Here is a 21,447-nt window from a genome sequence, read left to right on the forward strand (position 1 = left end):
CTGGCCTTGCTCCACTTCATAAGTCTCTCACAAGGGCCCAGACTGGAGCATTTAGGATGTGGTGCCACAAACAAGGTGTTCCTTTTCCTTTATGTACTGGCTATGTCCTTGCTAGCAGCAGTGAGAACCAGTCTCCAGGACCTTCAGGTCACTTTCTTCTTCCTTCAGGTCACTTCCTTCAATACCAGGCTGGATGGGGCTTGGAGCACCCTGCTCTAGTGGAAGGTGTCCCTGCCCATGGCAGGAGGTTGGAACTGGATGAGCTTTAAGCTCCCTTCCAACACAAACTAGTCTGGGATCTATGATAGTGTTCCCAAATACTCAGCTTTTGCATTATTTCCAATTCCTTACAGTTTCTGTGAGCTCACTTCTTCAGCCTGTCAAGGTGCCCATGAGTGGTCACCATAATCCCAGCCCAAACCCCCAGCCCATGAACCCCTCATAGAACCATAGATCAGTTTGGGCTGAAAAGGACCTTAAAGCTCATCCTGTTCCGATCCCCTGCCACAGGTAGGGTCACCTTCCACTAGACTATGTCACCCAAAGCGCTGCCCAGCCTGGCCTTGAACACTGACAGGGATGGGGCATTTACCACTTCTCTGGGCACCCTGTGCCAGGGCCTCACCAGCCTCACAGGGAAGAGCTTCTTCCTTATCCCCAGCCTGAACTTCCCCTGTTTCAGTCTGAACCCATCACCCCCTGTCCTATCACTACAGTCCCTGATGAAGAGTCCCTTTCTGCATCCTGCTGTGGGATGCATGATCTTGACCAAAGCCATCCCTCCCATCACCCTGCCCGTCAAAGCACACATCAAACGTCACCAGCCCCAGCAGGGAGCATCGGCACCAGTAACAACATCCAGTTCCCCCTCGGGTTGCCCTGTAACAACCGAGGCGAGGCCAGGGGCGCAGGCCTTGCTCAGCGGGCCCCAACGGTACCTCCTCTTGTCCTAAGGGCTCCCGGAGACGCCGACACCGCACTCTGCTCGGGACGGGAGCCCGAGGCACAGGAAACCCCGCCCGGGCCCAAGGAAACAGCCCATATCCAGGAGCGACGCGGGCTCCCCATCCCCGGGAGGATGCTCGGACACAGCCCCCAGTGATCTGCTGTAGCCGAGACACCGGCCCTGCCGGCGGCAGAGCCAGGTCGCAGAACCCAGTCGGGTGCTGCGGTGGGACCCGCTGCTTCCCGACCATCCCGCCCCAGTTTACCCGGGGCGGCGGGCACGGCTTCCCCGGCCCCGCGGTGGCTCCAGGCGGGACCGGGACCAGGACCGGGTCCGGAACCAGGTCCGGAACCGGAACCACCACGACCACCACCGCGACACAAACCCCAGCACCTGCCCTACCTGCCCGAGGGGAAGCTCCCGCCACCGCTGGCCGGAAGCGCACCCCGCGCCTGCGCACAGCGCCTCTTCCGCCCGGCCCGAGGCTGCGATGTTGTCGCTGCCGCCCGGGCTGCTCCGCCGCCTGCGGGAGGCGTCGCTGCCGTTGCCAGCCCCGCCGCAGCCGTCCCCTGCTCCCGTCCTGCCGCTGCCGCCCTTCACGTTCGCTCCCCGCCGGCTCCAGCTCGGCTCCCACCACCCGCTCTTCGAGGTGAGCGGCTGCCCCCCGGGCCCTGTCGGTGCGGAAGGCAGCGGCCGCGCTCCCGCAGAGCCCCGCTTGTCTGTGGAGAAGGCCTGGCTCTGCGGGCCTGTCCATCGCCTCTTCTCTCCTCTCTTTTCCTCTCCCAGGATGGGGACGTTCACAGGCACCTCTACCTCCAGGGGGTCCTCACCAGCCTCGGCGAGGTGGCGGAGAAGCCCAAGTGAGTGGGATGGCGGCAGCTCTGCTGCTTGGTCTGTGCCTCCCGTTGGGGAGCAGCACTGTTGGTGTGGACCTCAGCCGCTCGCGTTGTGCCGGTGCCAGGCTTATACGGGTACCAGTGCACACACTGGGTCTTTGGGGACACAGTCATAGGTCCCAGACTGATTTGGTTTGGAGGGGACCTTAAAGCTCATCCAGTTCCAACCCCTACCACGGGCAGGGACACCTTCCACTAGAGCAGGGTGCTCCAAGTCCCTGTGTCCAGCCTGGTCTTGAACACTGCCAGTGATGGGGCAGCCACAGCTTCCTTTGACCTTTTGGGGGCTGTTCATTCTGGGGAAGAGAAGCTGTGTGGAGACTTTAGAGCAGCTCCCAGTGCCTAAAGGGGCTACGGGAATTGTAGCCCCTTTAGGCACTGGAGAGGGGCTTTGGACAAGGGCCTTCAGGGACAGGACTAGGGGAAAGGCTTTAACCTGCCAGAGGGTAGACTGAGATGAGCTCTTAGGCAGAAGGTCTTCCCTGTGAGGGTGCTGAGACACTGGCACAGGGTGCCCAGAGAATCTGTGGCTGCCCCATCCCTGGCAGTGTTCAGGTTGGTCAGAGACTTGGGTGACATGGTCTGGTGTGAGGTGTCCCTGCCCATGACAGAGGATTGGAACTGGATGAGCTTTAAGTTCCTTTCCAGCCCAAACCCACCTGGGATTTTATGCTGCAGTCCATCTAGATACTGCCTCTGTTGGATGTCTAGATGTTTGTTGGATGCCATGGCATTTCACTGAGAGTTCCCATAACCAGAAAGGCATCTGTAATGTCTGAAAATTGGGATCCTAGCTAAACAAGAGGATTCAAGTGGCAGGTTATTATTCACCAAGTAAAAAACAGTGGGAGAGCCATGTGGTACTGACAGCCCCAGTCAGGAAGGCTGAGCCTGGGGTTAGTCATCTTGCTGTAAAACCTGCTCTTGTACATAAAATTGAGGCAGTTGAGGTTTGTGTGAGGTTATCCTACAGCCTTGGCACAAAGTTCTCATCCGCTTTCAAGTCCAACAGCTTGTTTCTGACATTCCTGCTTGTGGTTTATTCTTAATTGACGCACCACTTCACAGGATGACAATATATATGATGCTTAAGCCATAACAGCAAATAAAGAGTTTCTAAGTACCATTATAATCTTCATTCCATTACACGTTGTGTTTAATTTAAGTATTATTCACAAAAAATGCCACAAACAAATACAGTCACTGAAGGGATATATGCAGCTTAAATTAAGGCTCTAATTTAAGGTACAGATGCTGTGATTTCCCCGCAGAGTATCAGAATTCAGTTGCCACATCCCTGGGTGCTGCCAGGTCTTTGACACACTGGAAGGCTACGAGCACCACTACAACACGCTGCACAGGAACGTGTGCTCCTTCTGCAAGCGCTCCTTTCCATCTTGGCATCTCCTGGATATCCACATCTTGGAGTGGCACGACTCACTCTTCCAGATAATGGCTGAGAAGCAAAATATGGTGAGTCGCTGTGCATAGCCTTTCACCTGGGTTGGTGTACACGTTACAGGCTGGCCCCCTTAAAGAATGACCATTTGGGAAGGATACCCTTGTTCCCAGCTGACACTTCTGACCTTTTCCACTTATTTTTACTTTTCCCCTGTTCCCCTGCCTTTCAGTACAAGTGCTTGGTAGAAGGCTGTGCAGAGAAGTTCAAGAGCAGCAAGGACAGAAAGGATCACTTGATCACTGTTCATCTTTATCCTGCTGACTTTCGGTTTGATAGACCAAAGAAAGTGAAAAGGTAACTGCAGAACGGCAGTAGCATAACTAGTTTTCACGTGTTAGAGGTGATGTGCTGCTCTGCTGTGGCACTCCCTTTGCAGAGGAAGCAAGTTTATGTTCTCAGAGGTTCAGAAATGAAACAGGTAAACTTTCATGTGGCAATGTTTTACTTCATGTTAATGTTGAAAAGTGTCTTCTTTCCCTCCATGGGTGGCTCCAGGCTCTACTCCCTTTGTGCCATTTCAAGTGTAAATGCATATCCCAGCATCTCTCTGTCACTTTGTGCATGTTTCTTGTAGGAAATCTCAAGCCTATTGAGTGAGTTACACTTTATGGACCGAAGAAAAGAACTTGGACACAAAGCTGTGTGCTATAATGCAGCCACCCTGAATACTTAGTAGAAACTCACACAAACCTATTACACAGACCCCCAACACCTTTTTGGCTGTTCCAGGTGGTTTGTGCACCCAGATTGGTCTTGACCTGTTTCATCATTAAATACCCTGTAAGCCCCAAAGAAATAAATGACAACTAGTGAGGAAATGTATAATATTTTCTCTTCGCAGTGGCCCCAAGCACATGAGCAATCCCGCAAAGCAGGATGCCAGTGTGCCGATGGATATGATTGTGGAGACAGAGCAATTCCAAGTGGATCCCATGGAAGTAGCGCCCAGTGAGACCATGGAGATCCCTGAGCCTGCAGCCAGTTCTTTCTCCTCAGTGCCAGAGAAACGTCTCTATAAATCCAGGTCTGTACTGTCGGCCTCCACAGGCAAAAAAAACCTCTGGGACTGAGACCATAGTCATCTTAATAGCGTTTTGCAGTGCTTAGCACAGCACAGGTCAGGGTATTTCTGTGTTGAGGATAAAAGATGTAAGATTTCCATGTATGCTTTAAAAGCCATTTTTAAAAGAGTAAGGTGTAAGGAAGGCCAAAGTGTGAGTACCCTGTGAAAGCTGTGTCAGTAGGGTCCTGTTAATCTGCCAACCCGTGATCTCTTCCCAGGCTAGAGCAGAATGCTGTGGGTGTGAAGGCAAGAACCCTGTCCTAAAATACTCCAACGAGTCTTGTGATTTCTAACACTTTTCCATTCTGGCTGACTCGGGGCTGAGCTGGTGCGTTTCACTGCAGCTGTCTGTGCTCCCATGCAGGTGCAGGACAAGGCACTCACAGAACAAGTGAACATCCTACTCTGAGTCTTAGGTTTTGCAAAGCCAGAGCAGATTGCTGGGTTTGATGGTTTGCTTTTTGGTTTTGGTTTTGTGTTAAACACAAAATCTTAGCAAAAGGTTGAAACTGAATTTCTTAATGCTGGCTTGACTTCTGAATTCATAGAATCATAGAATGGTATGGGTTGGAAAGGACCTTAAGATCATCCAGTTCCATACCCCTGCTGGGGTGTGCCATGACTGTGCTGGAGTGCCATGCAGGGAAACCTGTTTCTGTCAGTGGCTCCCTCTTCCTTTCCCTGTTGTCAGTTCTGCTTGTGTAAAGTGAGGTGAGCTTTACTGCTTCAGAGCTTTCTGCTGAGTCATGGAGTCTGAAAGTGCTCACCACACACTACTGCAAGTAGGGTCTTTTCTATGTCATGGTTTGCCTGACAAACTCCTGTGCTAAGCAGCCACCATGGTGACATTTTAAGCTTCACTGTCTTGTCCAGCATAACAGCTTATAAACCCTAAAGAAACCATCCCTTGAATTTGATGTGATGCTGCAGGTCAAAAGGAGAGTTGGCTGCTGAAAGGCCATGCTTTTACTGCTGTTTCTTCTCCTGCTTTTCACAGTCATGTGCTTCCACAAAACCCCACTGATGCTGCCCAGTGGCATATTGCATTTTTTAACACCTTACACCCTGTTGTTAAGAGAGGGGAGAACATAAATGTGAGAAATAAATGGGAAAGCAGACCAGTATTTCACCCATTTTTTGCATTACACTTCGGCATTTGAATTACACTTTGAATTACGCTTAGGTGTCCTGCTTCTCCAGTACCTTCCTCTTCCCAGTCCTGACAGCTTGAACTGCTACAAAAGGCATAAAGCATCCTAGTGATGCTGTGAGAGATGGGGTGTTGATGTGTATTACAGCATGCCTCCCTTTCCAGGATCCCATCCACAATTTGCTTTGGACAAGGTGCTACCCGAGGATTTAAAGGACCAAGGAAAAAAGTCTGAAGGTCAATACAGCAGGTTTGTACAAGACAAGCAGGCGCTGGCTGCTTCTGCCTGCAGACATTGGCATCATGACCAAGTGGGGACATTTGCAGAGTGTGCAAGGGTCCCACTCCCTAGTGGGGAGGCAGAAGGGTGAAAACAGGGGTTGTGCAGCAGCAGTGTGGGATACACATTGAGAGGAGCTTTGCTCCAGTCCCTTTTTTGTCTCCATAGCAGCTCCCTTTGGCAGCATTTCAGAGCTGACGCTTCCTGAGGCACAGCACTCTCTTTTCTGGTCCCCTCTGAAATCCAACTAAATTCTTCTGCCTCTGTGTTGTGAGGTTTTGTCTCTCATCAGTGCCAGGACTGCTCTGGGCAGCAGTGGCTCTGTAGATAGATAGGCACATACTGCCTGAGCTTGCAGAAACGCAAATGCTGGTCTGAAACTCCAGGTGGCTGCAGGGATCCCATAGGCTTCACTATCCCATAGGAATCACTATCAGAAATGCAGCAGGGGTAACACGGAGCAAAACACACAGTTTCCCTCTTCCTGCAGGACATCCCCCCCAGCTCCCTCCCATGGCCTTGGGCAGGTTGTCACACTTCCCTGCCAGCCGTGCTTGCACAGGGGCATAGCAAAATAAAACCCAGAGGAAGAGCAAAGGAGATTACAACAATTCATCGTTTTAATTTTGTTCTTTCATTTTCTTCTCTTTTCCCTTTTAAAGCTCCAGCAAGCACAGCCCTTGAGACATGGGGCAGGTTGAGCTCACACAGAGAGTCTCAGACTGCAGCAGACGGTGCTGGTGGGCCTGCAGTGGTGTGGAGGTGAGAGGAAATAGGTTGCTGCAGCTGACCCTACACGGGGTTATCTTCTTGATTCTTTCCTTTTGGGGGAAAAATGGATTCAGGGAATTCCAAGACAAAACCTGATGACTGTACAGGAGCTGGAGCCACTGACAAAAAAGAAAAGGGGGGGGGAGGACATTGGTCCTTAATTCTGACCTGCATCTCACTGAAGGCTGCTCTGCTCCCTAACACTTGCTCTGGAACCCATATGAAAGGTTTGCTTGGGCCAGGAGAAGCGTTCTGGTGCCCTGCAGCTCATTTCCACAGGGAATTGAAATGGAAGTGGCTTCCAGCGAGGTGAATAAATAAAAGGAGTTTTTACAAAATAACTTTGTAGAGAATTTAAATACTGTCTTGAAGCACAGGCAGAGTCAGATGTGAAGAATGAACCTCCCTTTGCTCCAGATACCCCCACAATCAGGTTGAGATGGAGGTTATTTTCCCTCTTGTCTTTCCCTTCCTTTTTAATCTCATCCTGCCAGAGGAAAAGGTTGATTGGAAACACAGAGCCAGGTCTCTGGTCCTGTGTCACTTTTAAAATGGCCCATAAAGGAGCGAAAAAAAACCAGGAGGTTGCAGGAGTGATGTTTATCCAAGAAGCTTAGGATCTCTGATTGCTCTTTTCCCTCCCCCCTCTCTGGGTGGAACAAAGGATAAAAAGGGCTTTGCAAAATCCTTGCAAATAGGAGCAGGGAATGATGCTTGCAGAGATTTCCCTGTCAGTTTTAGAATGCTTTGCTGTGTTTAAAACTCAGCCAGCTTGTCTGGCCCTAATCCTTCCTCAGCCTCCAGAGAGAGCTGTCTTTGGCAGGCAAACCCTCTGTCCGGGAGGTCCAGCCTCACCTTCTCCTGCTGCTGGACCCCCAGAGACAGTCCATGGTGCAGGACAGGGAAGACCAGGCTCTGTCACCACCTTTGTGGCCACCACCCTGATGCTGCTGCCACATGTCTGCACAAGGACATCTATCAGCAGTGACCAGCAATGACCAAAAATCACCTTCCAGCACTACAAGCCCTTAATGAGGCTTCTTTCCCCATGCTGGAATAACTGGAGATTGGAAGCAGGCATCACGTCACAGGAAATGCCTGCATGCTTTGGCCTGTGATGGTACAAAGATCATGCAGAAGCAGTCCACTTCCCCTTATGTGTTTAGGTCCTGAGTTTCCACCTGGAAATTCCTTTCTTCCCTTTTCCTAGACTCCAGGCCCAGAGGTTAAGTAAAAGATTAATACTGTAATTACAGCCTCAGGGCTCCTGACTCAGTAACTCTTCTGGGACACCAGTTTCTTCCAGAGCATGGGCATGGGCATGGGCATGTGCATCCCCATATTTGACAGCAAAGCAAACAGCCGTGTTTCTGACCTCTCCATAAATGACCCATGACTAAATGCACTCTGCAAGCAGGGACCAGCTGGAAGTCTCCTCAGAGCTGATATTCTCAGAGCCTGGCTGCCCTCTAGGAATAAGGCTCCTCAGAGCACAAGCAGGCTCTTGCAAGCAGCAGGTGTCAGGAGGGAGGAAGATGGACTCCAGGCACCTTAGCTCATAGGATGCTTTGGGTGGGAAGGGACCTTACAAAACCATCCAGTCTGACCCCCCTGCCAGGGGCAGGGTCACCTTCTACTAGACCAGGTGTGAGAGCCCATCCAACCTGGCCTTGACCCATAGACAAGCACAAGATTTTCCAGCTCATCAGAACTTTGCCCTCTGAGATTGAACAGCAATGGGGTGGCAGGTTCAGCCCTCTCATGGTGATGGATATTTGCAGAGTCAAATAAATCCCTCCTGTTCTGCGGCTGAGGGCACGGGTTTGTACTTCATTGATTTATTTCCTCTTGGTTGATCTCTCCCTGCTGAATTACGCCTTACTCAGTGATCGAACCAAAGCTCGGAGGTCGGCTGTGGACGTGCCATATAGTGCTTGTCAGGGCACTCCCAGCTCCACACCAAAGATCTTTATGTTACTTAATGGCTTCTATTTAGGCTTGGACTTAGCAGTTTGGACCTGACAAACCCTCAGGTGGCTTTGGGTGGGAAAGGACCTTCCACCGCCTGGAATACTATCCCATATCATGCACCAGCCTCAGGGAAAATCAAATGGTACAATGTATTTGCGGAACTACACTGCGAGCAATGGGTGGTGGGACTTCCAAACATTGGGATACACGTTTAGCAAATGACCTGGTCAGTCAGCACTAAGGGATCTGCCAATCTGGATGCCTAAACCCCACGGCAGAAGGGTTGCTGTGCCTGGGTGCATGAGGGCACGTCATCCCAGTGCTCCCCTTGCCCCCAGTAGCACCAGCATCACGAACTGGCCCCACCCTGGGAGTGGCCACAGCAGCAAAACTGCGGTCAAAGAGCGACTGAGGGCCAGGGAGCACAGGAACAGCCATGGAGAGGTGAGTCCCTGTGGGATGGCTCAAGGCAACAGGATACAGGCAGACATTGGGCACAGGTGGGTGCAGCAGGAGCTGTGGGTGCAGGATACAGGCAGACACTGGGCACAGGTGGGTGCAGCAGGAGCTCTGGCTGCAGGATACAGGCAAACACTGGGCACACGTGGGTGCAGCAGGAGCTGTGGGTGCAGGAAGGCCCCAGCCAACACAGCTCCTGCCAACAGGGTTCCCCCATCTCTCTGCAGCATGAGGATCCTGTGGCTCTGCAGCACCACCGTTCTGCTGGGCGCTGCCCTTCTCCTGCCTGCCCCTGGCAGCACCCAGGTGAGCCCCATCCATCCATCCATCCATCCATCCATCCATCCATCCATCCATCCATCCATCCATCCATCCTCTGCCTGCCCTCCCTCTGCCCTTGGCATTAGCAGGCAGAGGGAGTCCTCTGTGCTCTGTGCCACCCCCTGGCACCTTCTCCCCACAGGCTCTGGGCAACCCCGGGATGAAGGACCTGTCTACGGAGGAGGATGTGGCCAAGGAAATGTAAGAGGCACCCACATCTGGCTTGGGAACAAAAACAAAGCAACACCTCAGCAGCCAAATGAGCCTGTTTGCTCCCCAAGATCCTAATTGCAGCCTCCTGGGGATGGGGGTTTCTCTCACCATGGTCCCTGCACCCTGATGGGGTGGGATGCCCCTGGGACATGGGGATGTTCAGTGAGCCTGACACACTGGGACCTTCCCTAGCTGAATCTGCTTCCCTCTTCCAGCATCCTGGGAGTTCGTGCTGTGGAGCCACCAGAGGAGGCTGAGGTCTCCAGAGATGTGGAACCAGGCTCAGAGGTTGTCTCCGGCAGCGCCTGGGCTCGCTGGGTTGCCCGCCAAGCCCAGGCAGGACCAGAGCAGGACCTTGACCATCTCCACCACTCCCAGGATGATGCTGCAAAGGATGATGCCTATGAGCGACCACTGATGCTGTCCCTGCAGGTGCAGAATGGCCCCGAGGAGGACCATGACCACCTCCACCACCGCTGAGCAGTGGAGACAGGCTCCAGATGCACAATGAGGTGTGGGAGCATCCCTGGTCCTCATCCCTCCCCACCCACCCTTGAGCCCCCCAGTAAACCCTATTAAAGCACCTCCATATGAAGCCAAGCTGAGAAAACTGGGATTGTTCAGCATGAAGAAGCTGTGTGGAGACCTCAGAGCAGCTTCCAGTATCTGAAGAGAGCTACAAGGATGCTGGGGAGGGACTCTTTATAGTGGGGGACAATAGTGATAGGACAAGGGGTGATGGGTTCAGACTGAAACAGGGGAAGATCAGGTTGGATATAAAGGCAGTTCTTCCCTGTGAGGGTGCTGAGATGCTGGCACAGGGTGCCCCGAGAAGCTGTGGCTGCCCCATCCCTGGCAGTGTTCAAGGCCAGGTTGGACACAGGGGCTTGGAGCAAGCTGCTCTAGTGGCAAGGGTTGGAACTGGATGAGCTTTAAGGTCCTTTCCAACCCAAACCAGTCTGGGATTCAATAATTTCCCCTCCATGTCCTGGTGTGCTCCTCATTGCTTCCAGAATCCTACTGCCAAGTGCAAGGCTCCAAAAGGTGGGAGATGTCATCCTTGGGCTCACTAAAAGAGACCCCGAGGAGGGTGAGAACGATGCCTCAGGGTGGGTGACTCTGACCATCACCGTGGTCTCAGTGAACCCAGCTGAGGCCGAGGCCGGGCAAACTCAGCACTGCACCCAAGAAGGTGCCATGGGCTGTCCCCTGCTCAGGGCACACATGGACCTATTGTCCATACGGCTGCTCTTGCCCAGCAGTGGGGAGCAGTGTGATGATGGGGTCTCAGTGAACCCAAACATATCCCAGCTCAGCAGAGACCCCACAGCAAGAATCTTCCATCTTCCTGCAGTGCTGGGAAAACCCTTTAATAGTGATGGGAAATTGCTCCCAGCTGTCGGTTGTCTCACTTGAGGCACTTGTCACTTGCCACCGGGTCTCAGACCCCTCTGTGGGCTGATGCGTGGGGCTGATGTGCTGCAGGGACCAGCACCCCCGCGGGCTCAGCTGTCGGTGAAGTTCGCTTTGCGCTTCTCCACAAAGGCTGACATCCCCTCCTTGCGGTCAGCCTGTGAGGAGCAGAGGGATGGGCTCAGGGGAGGGAGGCTGTGCCCACTCTGCTGTCCCCACCATACTGAGGACAACCCCTACTCACAGTGGCAAAGGTGGCATAAAAAAGCCGCTTCTCCGTCCTCATCCCCTCCACCAGCGTTGTCTCAAAGGCTGAAAGCAAAAGAGAAGTTAGGGAGACCCCATGGCCTGCAGCAGCCCCATGGCATTTCCACTGGCCCCCATCCCCTACCACTGTTGACTGACTCCTTTGCCATGGCAACCACCAGCTTGGAGTTGCTGGCAATCTTCTCAGCACAGGCAACAGCCGCATCCACGAGTTTCTCCACAGGGAAGATTTTGCTGACCAGACCTAGGATGGACAGTGGGGAGCTGTTGGGACAGCTCCCTGCTGTCCCCCCCGAGTGCTAGGACCAGCACGTGGTCCTACCTGCTTCCTTTGCCTCTTGTGCAGAAATCCGGTCCCCAGTGAGCACCATCTCCATGGCCAGTGACTTCCCCACTGCTCTGGTCAACCTCTGTGTCCCTCCAGCACCTGGAGCCATTTGGGGAAGGGAAAAGCCCAGAGAAGGATACCTCGGTGTTCCTGCTGTCCCTGCTCCAGTGAGGATGGACCCCCTTAGCAGGACCCCTGTGCTCACCTGGGATGGTTCCCAGCAGGATTTCGGGTTGTCCAAACTGTGCTTTCTCCCCAGCATAGATGATGTCGCATATCATGGCCAGCTCGCACCCACCACCCAGCTGGGACAGGGGAGAAAGAGGGGGGGTAAGAGGGGTAAAGGGCTGAGAATTTAGGCATAAGGAAGTTGGGGGGGACTCACAGCGTAGCCATTGACAGCAGCGATGATGGGCTTCCGGATGGTAGAGACTTTGTCCCAGCCGACAAGAAACCTGCTGCTGTAACACTCCTGGAAGGTTTTATTCTGCATCTCCTTGATGTCTGCACCAGCTGCAAAGGGAATTGAGGTGGGTTACCTCTTCCCACTCCCCCTCCAAAGCCTGGGGTGGGGGACGCATCCTGCCCTACCTGCGAAGGCTTTTTCGCTGCCAGTGATGACGATGGCCCCTACTTGCGGGTCGTTCTGCAGGGTCTGCAGCACATGCCCCAGCTCCTCCATCAGCCCGTCGCACAGGGCATTGAGCGCCTGTGGCCGGTTCAGCTGGATCAGGCCCACGCTCTGCCGTGCCCCCGTCTTCTGCACCGCCAGGTACTGGAACGCAGCTCCTGCCCGCCAGCACCGCCCCGTTAGGCAGCCGGCTGCCTACAACCGGGAGAGATCGCGCCCCCTCCCCCCTCCACCTGCCCTCCGATCAGCCACGGCTCCGTGCTGCTTTAAGGTGACCTTGAGATCGGTGGGCACACGGCGGCGGTCACCCGCAGCCCGCTGGGATGTCACCCCCTGGGATGGGTGAACGGGGCTCCTGGGGCACTCACTCCCGACCCGAGCAGGGTCACTCCGGTGACCACCTTCCGGTGCCTGCCCGATGCGCGGTGCTGGGATCCAGCACACGGTGCCGGGCACACGCACGGGATGGGGTCACGCACGGTGCACGGACGCTGTCACGCGGCGCCACAGCCCCGTACACGGCGCAAGGACCCAGGGCCCGTGACCGGTGTTGAGGCCCCTCCCGGTGACCTCCGCTCCGGTCCCGCCCCCCCATCCCCGCTCACCGGCGCTACAGCCCCGAGCCCCGAGTAAGGGGCGGGGCGGCGGAGGGAGGAACGCGCGACGACCCGCGCCGACGGCGGGACGGAGGAGCGCCAGAACGGACGCGGCCATGGCGGAGAGCGGCGCAGCTCGCTCCGCCCCGCCCCTGCTCCCATTGGCTGGGGTGGCCCCGCCCCGCAGCGCCCCATCCTCATTGGCCGAGGCCCCTCGGCGCGTTTACCGGGAGGGGCTCTCCCGGTGCCGTGGGCAGAGGTAGCCGGGCTCCGAGCTGCTCGCCCGGCGCTGCGGGACGGCAGTGGTGTCCCGCGGGGTGGGTTTAGAGGCGCGGCTCCCCCGACACGTTCCACGCAAACACGGGGTCCCAGTGCATGGGGGACGGGTGCAGGTACGGGAGCGAGCAGCTGCCCCGGGCACGGTGAGCCCTGCAGCGGAGGCAGCACACGCGGTGCCCGGTGGAGCGGGGTGTGCGTGCGTGTGCGTGCGGCCGCGTGCTTGCGCCCCGCGACCCTGAGCGGCGGCTCTGCTGCTGCGGGGAGTTTCGTGTGCGTGCCTCCGTGTGCAAGCATGCGCGGGAGAACGCGTCGCCCGCACCGGGAGGGGAAGGGGGGGGCTGGTGCGTGCCGGGCTCACGCTTGAGGCCGTGCGTGAGTCCCGCCCGGAGGCCGGGTCTCAGCGGCCGGCGCTCTCCCGTGCGCCCAGGCCGAGCTGCGGGATGTGGCGGAGCACGGCGGCGTGCTGGGCGCTGATGCTGCTGGCCGCAGCCTTCTGCGACACGGTGGCCGGTAAGGGCGGGCGCGGTGGTGCCCGGGGGGCCGCCCGTGGCGGAGCGCGGGGTGCCGCCCGCAGCCGGGTGAAGGCGGCGGTGCCCCGGTACGGCTCGTCCCTTCGCGTAGCCGGGGCGGCGGCGGCGGGAGCGGCGGCCGGGGTGGCAGCGGGGGCCGCCCTGCGCCGGGCACGGCTGGCGGGGGAGCTGGAGGTGGGTGAAGGCGCCGAGTACCGTGATGGCAACTGGACTGCCAGCGCCTGGACCTCCACCGCAGCGGGACGGGCCCCGCCGGGCTGGGCAGTGTCCTGGCTCTGCCCCTTGGCTGCCGTCCTCCGCCGCTGATGGTTTCGGGAGGAACATGGCCCGTGTCTGGTGCAGCTACCGATGCCGAGAGGACCAGCCTCCCCACCCCGGGGCTGAGCCCACCCCTTGGGATACCAGCAGCTCCCAGGACTGCGCCCGGCCTCATCCGTTATCCACCGCCAGCAGGGCAGGACCCCATGGAAGCCCCGCCACACGTCCTTGCCCTCCAGCCCGTGCCAAACCCCATCGACTTGGGCAACCCCGTTAGTGCTGCTCCTCCCTCTTTAGACGTGGGTCTCGCAGTGTTTGAAGGATGAGGAGGCAGCAATAAAGCTGAGCGGAAAGAAGTTATAACTGGATGCACGGTGAGGGGCTAAGGACAGGCACCTTGAGATGGCCCCGGCACCCTATCCATGCAGGTTTTATTTTGGAATTCAAATCCCAGAGACGGCCAAGACCACAGAGGAAATGGCTCCTCAGAGCTGTTGTCCTGGCAGGAAGCAGCACCAGGCCTCCTTTCCCCACAGCAACCACTGTCCAGCATGGGGACACCTGGGGGCAGCTCCTCATCCCCACCACAGGGATTCTGCTCCCCTGCAGCAGCCCAAGATCTGAAACTGGGGGCTGCCCTGGCAGAGCCACTTTAATCTCACACTAAAGCTCCATGCTGAGGTGGCTCCAGCCCATGCACCTGCAGGCGGTGCCTCTCTCCCCCATGGGACAGGTCTCAGTCCAGTGTCACCCTGCCCAGGCGTCCAGCCCGGAAATCCCGCAGGAACTCATAGGCAGCAGCAGGGTAGTTGAGCATCATCATGTTGACATTCCCTGGAGATGGGGGGGATGCAGAAGGAGGCATCAGTGGAGCCTGGACCCACCCTGGGATCCCCTGCAACCCAGGAGGCAGAGATCCCCCCATGGCACTCACCTGTGCCCGTCAATACCTTCACCTTCTGTGTCCTGCCCTGGGCAAGGGCCACGTGCCTCAGCACAAGCCCAATGTCATCGCAGGCCTCAGCCAGTCCATAACGCTGTACATACCTGCCAAAGGAGGTGGGGTGCATTGCTTCTGCCCTTCAAGCTCCCTGAGGACTAAGAGCAGCAGGTGCAGCCCAGGGCCCTCTCCAGCTTCCCCACTGGCTCACCTGAACTGCTGCTGCTTGTTCAGGGCATACAGGAGGTAGTCAGCCATGATGTCCTCCCCAACGAAGTGGTCATGGATGGCTCCTGGAAAACAGGATCAAGCCCCAGCTCCTGGAGCCCTAGCCAAACCCTGGCCACCCCTCCTGCCATCTACATGCCACCTGCGGGCATCCAGGTAGCGCGTGCTGGCCCTACGAGCAGCAGTCTCAGCCCAGCCTCATGTGAGGGCACACAGACACATCTGGAGAGTCCCCCAAGCCACAGCAGCCACCTCACCGCACAGTGCCAGCTTCATGCCTGTCTCCACATCGCCCAGCTTCGGTGCCAACACGCCAGGAGTATCCACCAGGTACATCAGGGGCTTCTCGCAGACCTGGGATGGGGGAGAGAGGGCTGTTAAGACACACTGCTTGGTAACTGCAATGTCAGAGACTTGCATGTGGCTAACAAGCAAGGTGTTGAATTGTTTTGTTAAGGTCTTGCTGGAAAGGGGACCTGAGAGACCTTTTGAGATCAGCTCTGCATGCATTGAGCAAGAAAAGGCAAAGGCCAGCACCCACCCAACTAGCAGGGACAGTACCTGGATTCTGGTCAGCACTGCCTTAGTGATACCAGGGTCACCACCGACAGGAGTGGCTTTCCCTTTGGGGAGAGACAAGAGTCAGACAAACAAGTGACATCCTGTCCCATCAGAGACTCCTCCCCAAGGCCAGGCACCACGGAGAAATACCTTTTTTGAGGTGCAGCCTCCGCAGGGAGTTGATGAGAGAGGACTTGCCCACGTTGGGCACGCCAATCACCAGGATGCTGTACTCGGTGCTCTGGAAGTGATGTGGATGTGGGCAGGGAGCAACCTGCCCTTGGCCACCTGCCCCAGGAGCAACAGGCAGCCACAACAGCAGAACTACCCAGCCTTTGCTGGTGCTTTTGGCCTTGGCTCTTGAACTGGAGAAGCTGCCAACAGCCACCCTAACTCCCTGCACACACTGGCAGTCTCACCTCAGCCCTGTGGTAGCGAGGGCTGTTGTCCACCAAGTTGGCAACCATGGGAACAATCTGCAGAGAGACACAGAGAAGGGCTGTAACTGTGGCTCTGCACCCACACTGGCCACTCGCTCAGAGGACACCATGCCAGAAGGATGCACAAAATGGGGGCCAAGCAGAGGACAGGGCTCGTATGGAACGCTGTGAACCAGCCAGCATCACTTCCTCGCAGTGGGGCACTGAGGCCTCTCCATGGGGCTGGGAAAAACAGTGCATGGCCCTCAGCTTCTGGAAGCAAGACGCGGGGCTGGGCTTGGAGCTACTGGTTCATTTGTTACCTTCTTGACATTGACATCACGCTTGCAGTCAGCAAAGACAACATGTGAGCATTGCTGTTGCTTCAGGTGCTCCAAGACTGTCTGGAGATGACAGGAAGAGGCATTGCTGGTACCTGCCAGCATGGACCCATGGACCCCCAGCCAGCCCTGCCCCAGTGCTCACCGGCTGCCGGCTGGGATCAGCCAGGTCCATCTTGTTCAGCACCAGGATGTGCGGGCGGATGCCCAGCACCTCCTTCAGAATGGGGTTACGGCCCGACAGTGGGATGTGAGCACCGTTAAGGACAGTGACTGTGCACTGGCATGGACGCAGGTACTGGGGTGAACAAGCTCTGTGTGAGGGGAAGCTGATGGGGCTGTTGCAGAGCTGGAGAGGGGTATGGCACAGAAGCATGTACTGGGGTGGACCAGTTCCTCAGGGCAGGAAACTAATGGGTCTGTTGTGCAGCTAGAGAAGGGTATTCCATGGAAGCAGGTACAGCGGTGGACTAGTTGTTGGTGGGGGTAAGCTGATGGGGCTCGAGTGGGGCTGTTGTGCTGCTGGAGAGGGGTATGGGGCTGGGAGAAGAGGCGAACTGGATGGACACGGGGCAGCTGGGGCACACGGGGCAGTGAAGACCCCACCGATGCAGGGGACAGTGTCCCGGAGAGCCATCTCCCGCTGCGCCGGGGGACACGGGGTGGGGAAGGCGGGACAGGACGAGCCGTGCTGGAGGATATGCGAGCGTCGTGCACCTCGATGAGGCAGTCGGCGCGCCGCAGGGAGCTCCGCATCTGCCGCAGGCCTGCAGCACAGCGCGGGGTGAGAGGCGGCGGCGGCGAAAGCGAGGGAGCGGCGGTGCCAGCCCGCCCCGCTCCCAACACCCCTCACCTTTGGCCATGTGCCCCGGGAACCAGGAGACCACATCGCGGCCGCCGAAATCGAAGCACTCCCGGAACCGCCGGGACCCGGCCCCAGACCCCGCCGCGGCCGCCCGCAACAACACCTCACACCCCCTCATGGCACTTCTGCGTCACATCCGGCGCGACGCGCGGGGAGGAGCCGCATCGCCCCGCCTGCGAGAGCGCGCCGGTGGGCGGGGCTTCCCCTCAGCTGCTAACGGCTGGATCCGCGCGGCGCTATGGCGGAGAAGCGGCCTGCGGGCGGGCCGGTGCCGGGTACGGGCCCCGGCGGCACGGGCAGTACCGGGCCCCGCAGCGAGGGGGAGGTACCCCCGGCAGCGGGGCCCGGTCCCCAAGCCACCCCCCAGCCGCAGCCGCCTCCGCCAGCCCCTCAGCCCACCGCGGAGCCAGCCCCGCCGCAATGTCCGCTGGACGACACCCGCTACCTGATCGCCAGCACCAACTGGTACTAAGGCTGCGGACCCTTGTCCCCGCCGGGCCCGAGCCAAGGAGCCGCGTCCATGCCCTGCAGAAGGAGAAGCCTCTCTGCGCGTGTCTGCCCGGCCGGGTTCTCAATAAAGGAGGCTGAGCGGCAAAGCACAGGGTTTATTTCTGCACCTCAGGGCCGTGGGGTGTCTCAAGGAGCTGGTTGAGGCGCTCGGCCTCTCGCCAGCCAGACAGCAGCGCCCCGTGGGTGGTGGAGTAGAAGGTGCGGTGCGTGGCCTCACCAGCGAAGAGGAGCTGCAGGGGCTGCAAGGTGGGCAGTGAGTGCTGGGGGCTTGCTGCCCCACCCCCCCCGCAGCACAACGGGGTTATCCTAACCCACCCTCATTTCCCTGCCCTCTGGCACCCTGCATGTGCATGCTCCATAGGGCACCTTCCCTTCCTTAGAGACCCACCCCATACTGTGAGCATCACAGAATCAACCAGGTTGGGAAAGACCTTTAAGATCGAGTCCAGCCCTTACCCCAGCACTGCCAAGGCCACCACTAACCCATGGCACTGAGGCCTTGTCTCCACGGTGTTGTGAACACTTGCAGGGATGGTGACTCCAGCACTGCCCTGGGCAGGCTGTTCCAGTGCCCGAGCACTCTCTGAGGAAGGAATTGCTCCTCATCTCCATCTAAACCTGCCCTGGTGCAGCTTGAGGCCATTTCCTTTTGTCCTGTCCCTTGTAAGTTGGGAAGAGGCTGACCCCCACATGACTGCAACCTCCTGATGCCAGAAAGTGTTTGGAAGCAGCCAAGTGTCCTCAGATTTTATGGAAGTGGGGTTCCCCCCACAACCGTGGAGCTCGGTGGGAAAAGCCAAGGGGGGTTGGTTGGTGACATGAACACTGGTGACTCCCAACTGGAGTGTAAGTGAGGAATACCATGTCCCTGCGCTCCTCGTGGCCTAGGGTACCCTGGCCCCAAGCCAGGAGATCCTTCTTCCATAGCCACTGCCATCCCCCAACCTAAAGCAGTTACCCTGGGGTCCTCGGGGTCCACGGGCAGGGGCTGAGCCAGGATGTCAATGTCATCTCCGGAGCTGCCAACGGCCACGTAGCTGTAGGATCCCCGGATGTAGGGAGTGCTGTGCCACTGGGACCGGAGCACGCTCCTGGGAGTGGGCAGGAGTGGGTTCCCTGTGGGTGCAGAATCTCAGTGGGATCCAGAAATCCAGGGGGATGGGGTGACAAGGGCAGAGGAGGCAGTGGTTACCTGTAAGTGTGCGGAGCATGTGTGTCATGGTGCTGAGGACTTCTGCATCACTCAGTGTCTCCATGTACTCTGACTCCTTCCCTGCGATGAAGCCACAGAGGACGTGCCCATGCCTGGGGAGGAAAGATGGGGTTGAGATCTGCCACCCTCCTGCTGCTCACCAGGAAACATGGGAGCACTGATGCATCACAGGCCACCAGTGACCCAGAGACGGTCTTGAAGCTCAAGACAGAACCAAGACACTCTCACATTGTCTAGGAGATGCCCTAACCCCTGTTGCTGGTTCTCCTATCACATACTGCTCTGGTGGTTGGAGGACCACAAATCCAATGAGCTTCTTGAACCAGTTGGCCTCCAGGTCGGTGCTGGGCTTCTCGAGGGGAGACTCATCCTCCCACACCACTTCAATGAGCTGCTGCTGGGGCTCCCAGAAAGGCTGCTCGAACTCCAGAAAGATCTTGTTGTTGGTGCCAAAACCCAGGCGGCGAATAGCCTCTGCTTTCCGTTCAGGCAGGGGAGGCTGGAAGAAGTCCTGGTGGCGTTCCTTGAGGAAACCTGTAGGCAGATGATTAGGCAGAAGAACCAGCACCTCTGTTTGCTGGGCTCTGAAGTGGGGTCAGAGCCCATTTCCATCCTCCCCTCTCCCACCAGGAGCCTGCCCATCATCAGCCATGCCAACTGGTTGGAGGGGACAGGCAGGGCAAGGAAAGGTGTTGATGTCCTCACCCAGTGGGACGGTGACAATGACGTGGTCGGCGAGGAAGGTGTCTCCATCTTCACACTCCACACGGACGGGGAAATCCCTAGCATTATCCCCTTCCTCACAGAAGGACCCTTGCCACTGGATGGTCCTCACTGCCTTGTTGAGCAGCACCGTGCCCTCAGGGAGAGTTGAGAGTATGTGCTCGGCCAAGCTGCTGTAGCCACTGCAGGAGGAGGTGCTGATGGGAATAGGGTGCCCCTATAAAATGCTCTTCCATTTCCCTCTCCAGAGCCCTGTGCTTACCCCGGGAAAGTGCAGTCCAGGCCTGGTAGGGAAACGTACTCCCCAAAGGGCTCTAGGGCCACCAGGTCCATGCTGTGGGTGCCACTGATGCAACACTCCAGCTTGAGGCATGTGGCGAGGATGGCCAGCTGGAGCCGCCGGGCATCCTCCTTGCCCCCCCCCAAAGCGGGGACCCTGCGAGTGATCTCTGCCCGCACGTACTGTCCCACACTGGACGCTGGTGGCTCCTCAGCACCCCGAAAATCACGGGCAGAGGCTAGGAGGGTGTCAAATAGGTCGTGGGCTTCACTCACCGCCTGCGGGCTCAGCGCCCTCCCTGAGCTGCCGTAAGTGATGGAGGGCAGCGGGGGGTGACCCCCTGCCTCTGCCCGCTGGTTTTCCTCCAAGGCAGCCTCCGGGCCCAGCAGCCCATAGCGGGTGGCGAGGCAGAAGACAGGGTTCGCTGGCGAGGGGCCGTGGATCCAATGTGCCCCCATCTCTGCGAGCCCTGACGCTGCGGAGGAGGAGGAGGGTATCACCCCAGGGCAGGACCCCCAGAACCAGCTGGAGTCAGCGGACCCTGCCCAACCCCCTGTTCCACTCGTCACTGTCTCCAGTGTGCTCCCACTGCACCCGCAAGACCAGACACCCCCAGCCCCGTGTCCCCCACTCAGGAACCGGCCCCACAGCGGCGGTCGCGGTGCAGTTCCCCCATCCCCGGTGCTACCCCCGGGGCGGTTCCGGCGCCGGGGCCACCCCCCGGGGCTCCTCCGTACCGAAGGGGCGGGTGCAGACGCGGCCGCCGGCGCGGGACGCCGCCTCCAGCAGCCGCACGGAGCCGGTCCCGCGGAGCCGCTGCACCGCGCCCAACCCCGCCAGCCCCGCGCCGACCGCCACCACCCGCCGCACGCCACGGCCCTCCATGGCGCCCGCAACGCCCCGCCCCGTCCCGTCCCTTCCTGCTTGGTCTCGCCTCCGCCAGGCCCCGCCTTTTCCCATCGCATCTCGTGTGTGACCACTGCAAGTGCGGGGGAGAGGGAAGCGCAGGGAGGTGGGTTGGGAACGGGCTGGAAGGGGCTCTTCATCAGGGACTGCAGCGATAGGACAAGGGGTGATGGGTTCAAACTGAAACAGGGGAAGTTCAGGTTGGGGATAAGGCAGAAGTTCTTCCTTGTGAGGGTGCTGAGGCACTGGCACAGGGTGCCCAGAGAAGCTGTGGCTGCCCCATCCCTGGCAGTGTTCAAGGCCAGGTTGGACACAGGGGCTTGGAGCAACCTGCTCTAGTGGAAGGTGTCCCTGCCTGTGGCAGGGGATTGGAACTGGATGAGCTTTAAGGTCCCTTCCAACACAAGCCACGTTGTGATTCTGTGAAGGGCAGAGCTCAGAAAATTGTTGTGATCAGTGGTGAAGTCAGCAGCGTGCCCTTAAGCCAGGAGGGACAAGAGTATCTTGGGGGCCATAGGCAGGAGTATTGCAACAGATAGAGGGACAGGATCCTCCCCCTCTGCTTACTCTGGTGAGGCCACATCTGGAGCACTGTCTCCAGGTCTGGGCTCCTCAGTACAAGACAGA

At 57.8% G+C, this 21,447-nt stretch overlaps 7 protein-coding genes across 9 annotated transcripts in view; 3 read left to right on the forward strand and 4 right to left on the reverse strand.

Moving 5' to 3' along the window:
* The window catches only part of TUBGCP2 (tubulin gamma complex component 2), a 33,526-nt gene extending 32,099 nt beyond the window's left edge, over window positions 1-1,427 (reverse strand). Inside the window, exon 1 of the mRNA XM_062603071.1 lies at window positions 1,349-1,427. The gene's annotated coding sequence lies outside the window, so the exon portion shown is untranslated. The remainder of the gene's footprint in view (window positions 1-1,348) is intronic.
* ZNF511 (zinc finger protein 511) lies at window positions 1,416-6,709 on the forward strand. Of its 2 annotated transcripts, none has more exons than XM_062603130.1 (7): window positions 1,416-1,595; window positions 1,733-1,806; window positions 3,114-3,315; window positions 3,474-3,598; window positions 4,146-4,328; window positions 5,683-5,767; window positions 6,460-6,709. In XM_062603130.1, the coding sequence occupies exons 1-6, from the start codon at window positions 1,437-1,439 to the stop codon at window positions 5,750-5,752; spliced, it is 813 nt and encodes a 270-aa protein (XP_062459114.1). In that variant the 5' UTR covers window positions 1,416-1,436; the 3' UTR covers window positions 5,753-5,767; window positions 6,460-6,709. The 2 variants fall into 2 exon arrangements, with proteins under 2 accessions (XP_062459114.1, XP_062459123.1); XM_062603139.1 differs by having other exon boundaries at window positions 5,683-5,754.
* A 1,617-nt stretch (window positions 6,710-8,326) lies between these two features.
* On the forward strand, window positions 8,327-10,121 carry LOC134155681 (uncharacterized). Its single transcript, XM_062603115.1, has 3 exons — window positions 8,327-9,304; window positions 9,462-9,520; window positions 9,748-10,121. The coding sequence occupies exons 1-3, from the start codon at window positions 8,798-8,800 to the stop codon at window positions 10,010-10,012; spliced, it is 831 nt and encodes a 276-aa protein (XP_062459099.1). The 5' UTR covers window positions 8,327-8,797; the 3' UTR covers window positions 10,013-10,121.
* A 751-nt stretch (window positions 10,122-10,872) lies between these two features.
* On the reverse strand, window positions 10,873-12,914 carry ECHS1 (enoyl-CoA hydratase, short chain 1). Its single transcript, XM_062603175.1, has 8 exons — window positions 12,777-12,914; window positions 12,132-12,329; window positions 11,926-12,053; window positions 11,746-11,845; window positions 11,535-11,639; window positions 11,337-11,456; window positions 11,190-11,257; window positions 10,873-11,103 (listed from the first exon to the last, which is right to left on the reverse strand). Exons 1-8 carry the CDS (start codon window positions 12,883-12,885, stop codon window positions 11,038-11,040), a joined length of 894 nt encoding a protein of 297 aa, XP_062459159.1. The 5' UTR covers window positions 12,886-12,914; the 3' UTR covers window positions 10,873-11,037.
* Window positions 12,915-13,381: 467 nt separating this feature from the next.
* SPRN (shadow of prion protein) lies at window positions 13,382-14,198 on the forward strand. Its single transcript, XM_062603188.1, has one exon. It carries the CDS (start codon window positions 13,487-13,489, stop codon window positions 13,880-13,882), a length of 396 nt encoding a protein of 131 aa, XP_062459172.1. The 5' UTR covers window positions 13,382-13,486; the 3' UTR covers window positions 13,883-14,198.
* Window positions 14,192-17,324, reverse strand: MTG1 (mitochondrial ribosome associated GTPase 1). The gene is given in 11 exon segments (XM_062603165.1): window positions 14,192-14,668; window positions 14,769-14,881; window positions 14,986-15,067; window positions 15,260-15,356; window positions 15,564-15,625; window positions 15,714-15,804; window positions 15,983-16,039; window positions 16,306-16,386; window positions 16,469-16,571; window positions 17,024-17,090; window positions 17,177-17,324. Coding segments are annotated over 11 exon segments (999 nt in total). The 3' UTR covers window positions 14,192-14,570.
* A 454-nt stretch (window positions 17,325-17,778) lies between these two features.
* Window positions 17,779-20,802, reverse strand: PAOX (polyamine oxidase). Of its 2 annotated transcripts, none has more exons than XM_062603152.1 (7): window positions 20,652-20,802; window positions 19,897-20,389; window positions 19,617-19,816; window positions 19,190-19,445; window positions 18,891-19,003; window positions 18,657-18,814; window positions 17,779-17,937 (listed from the first exon to the last, which is right to left on the reverse strand). In XM_062603152.1, the coding sequence occupies exons 1-7, from the start codon at window positions 20,797-20,799 to the stop codon at window positions 17,794-17,796; spliced, it is 1,512 nt and encodes a 503-aa protein (XP_062459136.1). In that variant the 5' UTR covers window positions 20,800-20,802; the 3' UTR covers window positions 17,779-17,793. The 2 variants fall into 2 exon arrangements, with proteins under 2 accessions (XP_062459136.1, XP_062459128.1); XM_062603144.1 differs by having other exon boundaries at window positions 19,617-19,831.
* Between the last annotated feature and the right edge of the window lie 645 nt (window positions 20,803-21,447).

Source organism: Pezoporus occidentalis, unplaced genomic scaffold (assembly GCF_034315485.1).
Source record: "Pezoporus occidentalis ecotype Australia unplaced genomic scaffold, CSIRO_AGI_Poc_V1 ctg118, whole genome shotgun sequence".
Taxonomy (NCBI): Eukaryota; Metazoa; Chordata; class Aves; order Psittaciformes; family Psittacidae; genus Pezoporus; species Pezoporus occidentalis.

Excerpts from the sequence above, each read along its gene's own strand:
- ZNF511 (XM_062603130.1), top strand. The coding sequence starts at position 1,437 with ATGTTGTCGCTGCCGCCCGGGCTGCTCCGCCGCCTGCGGGAGGCGTCG. Across the intron at positions 1,596-1,732 it reads CCCACCACCCGCTCTTCGAG|GATGGGGACGTTCACAGGCA; the intron begins GTGAGCGGCTGC and ends TTCCTCTCCCAG. Across the intron at positions 3,599-4,145 it reads AGACCAAAGAAAGTGAAAAG|TGGCCCCAAGCACATGAGCA; the intron begins GTAACTGCAGAA and ends TTCTCTTCGCAG.
- LOC134155681 (XM_062603115.1), top strand. The coding sequence starts at position 8,798 with ATGCCTAAACCCCACGGCAGAAGGGTTGCTGTGCCTGGGTGCATGAGG. Across the intron at positions 9,305-9,461 it reads CTGCCCCTGGCAGCACCCAG|GCTCTGGGCAACCCCGGGAT; the intron begins GTGAGCCCCATC and ends TTCTCCCCACAG. Across the intron at positions 9,521-9,747 it reads GAGGATGTGGCCAAGGAAAT|CATCCTGGGAGTTCGTGCTG; the intron begins GTAAGAGGCACC and ends TCCCTCTTCCAG.
- ECHS1 (XM_062603175.1), bottom strand. The coding sequence starts at position 12,885 with ATGGCCGCGTCCGTTCTGGCGCTCCTCCGTCCCGCCGTCGGCGCGGGT. Across the intron at positions 11,846-11,925 it reads CTGCTGTCAATGGCTACGCT|CTGGGTGGTGGGTGCGAGCT; the intron begins GTGAGTCCCCCC and ends CCCCTGTCCCAG. Across the intron at positions 11,104-11,189 it reads TTTATGCCACCTTTGCCACT|GCTGACCGCAAGGAGGGGAT; the intron begins GTGAGTAGGGGT and ends TGCTCCTCACAG.
- SPRN (XM_062603188.1), top strand. The coding sequence starts at position 13,487 with ATGTGGCGGAGCACGGCGGCGTGCTGGGCGCTGATGCTGCTGGCCGCA.
- PAOX (XM_062603144.1), bottom strand. The coding sequence starts at position 20,799 with ATGGAGGGCCGTGGCGTGCGGCGGGTGGTGGCGGTCGGCGCGGGGCTG. Across the intron at positions 20,390-20,651 it reads CGTCTGCACCCGCCCCTTCG|CGTCAGGGCTCGCAGAGATG; the intron begins GTACGGAGGAGC and ends CCTCCTCCGCAG. Across the intron at positions 19,004-19,189 it reads GTCCTCCAACCACCAGAGCA|GCATGGGCACGTCCTCTGTG; the intron begins GTATGTGATAGG and ends TTTCCTCCCCAG.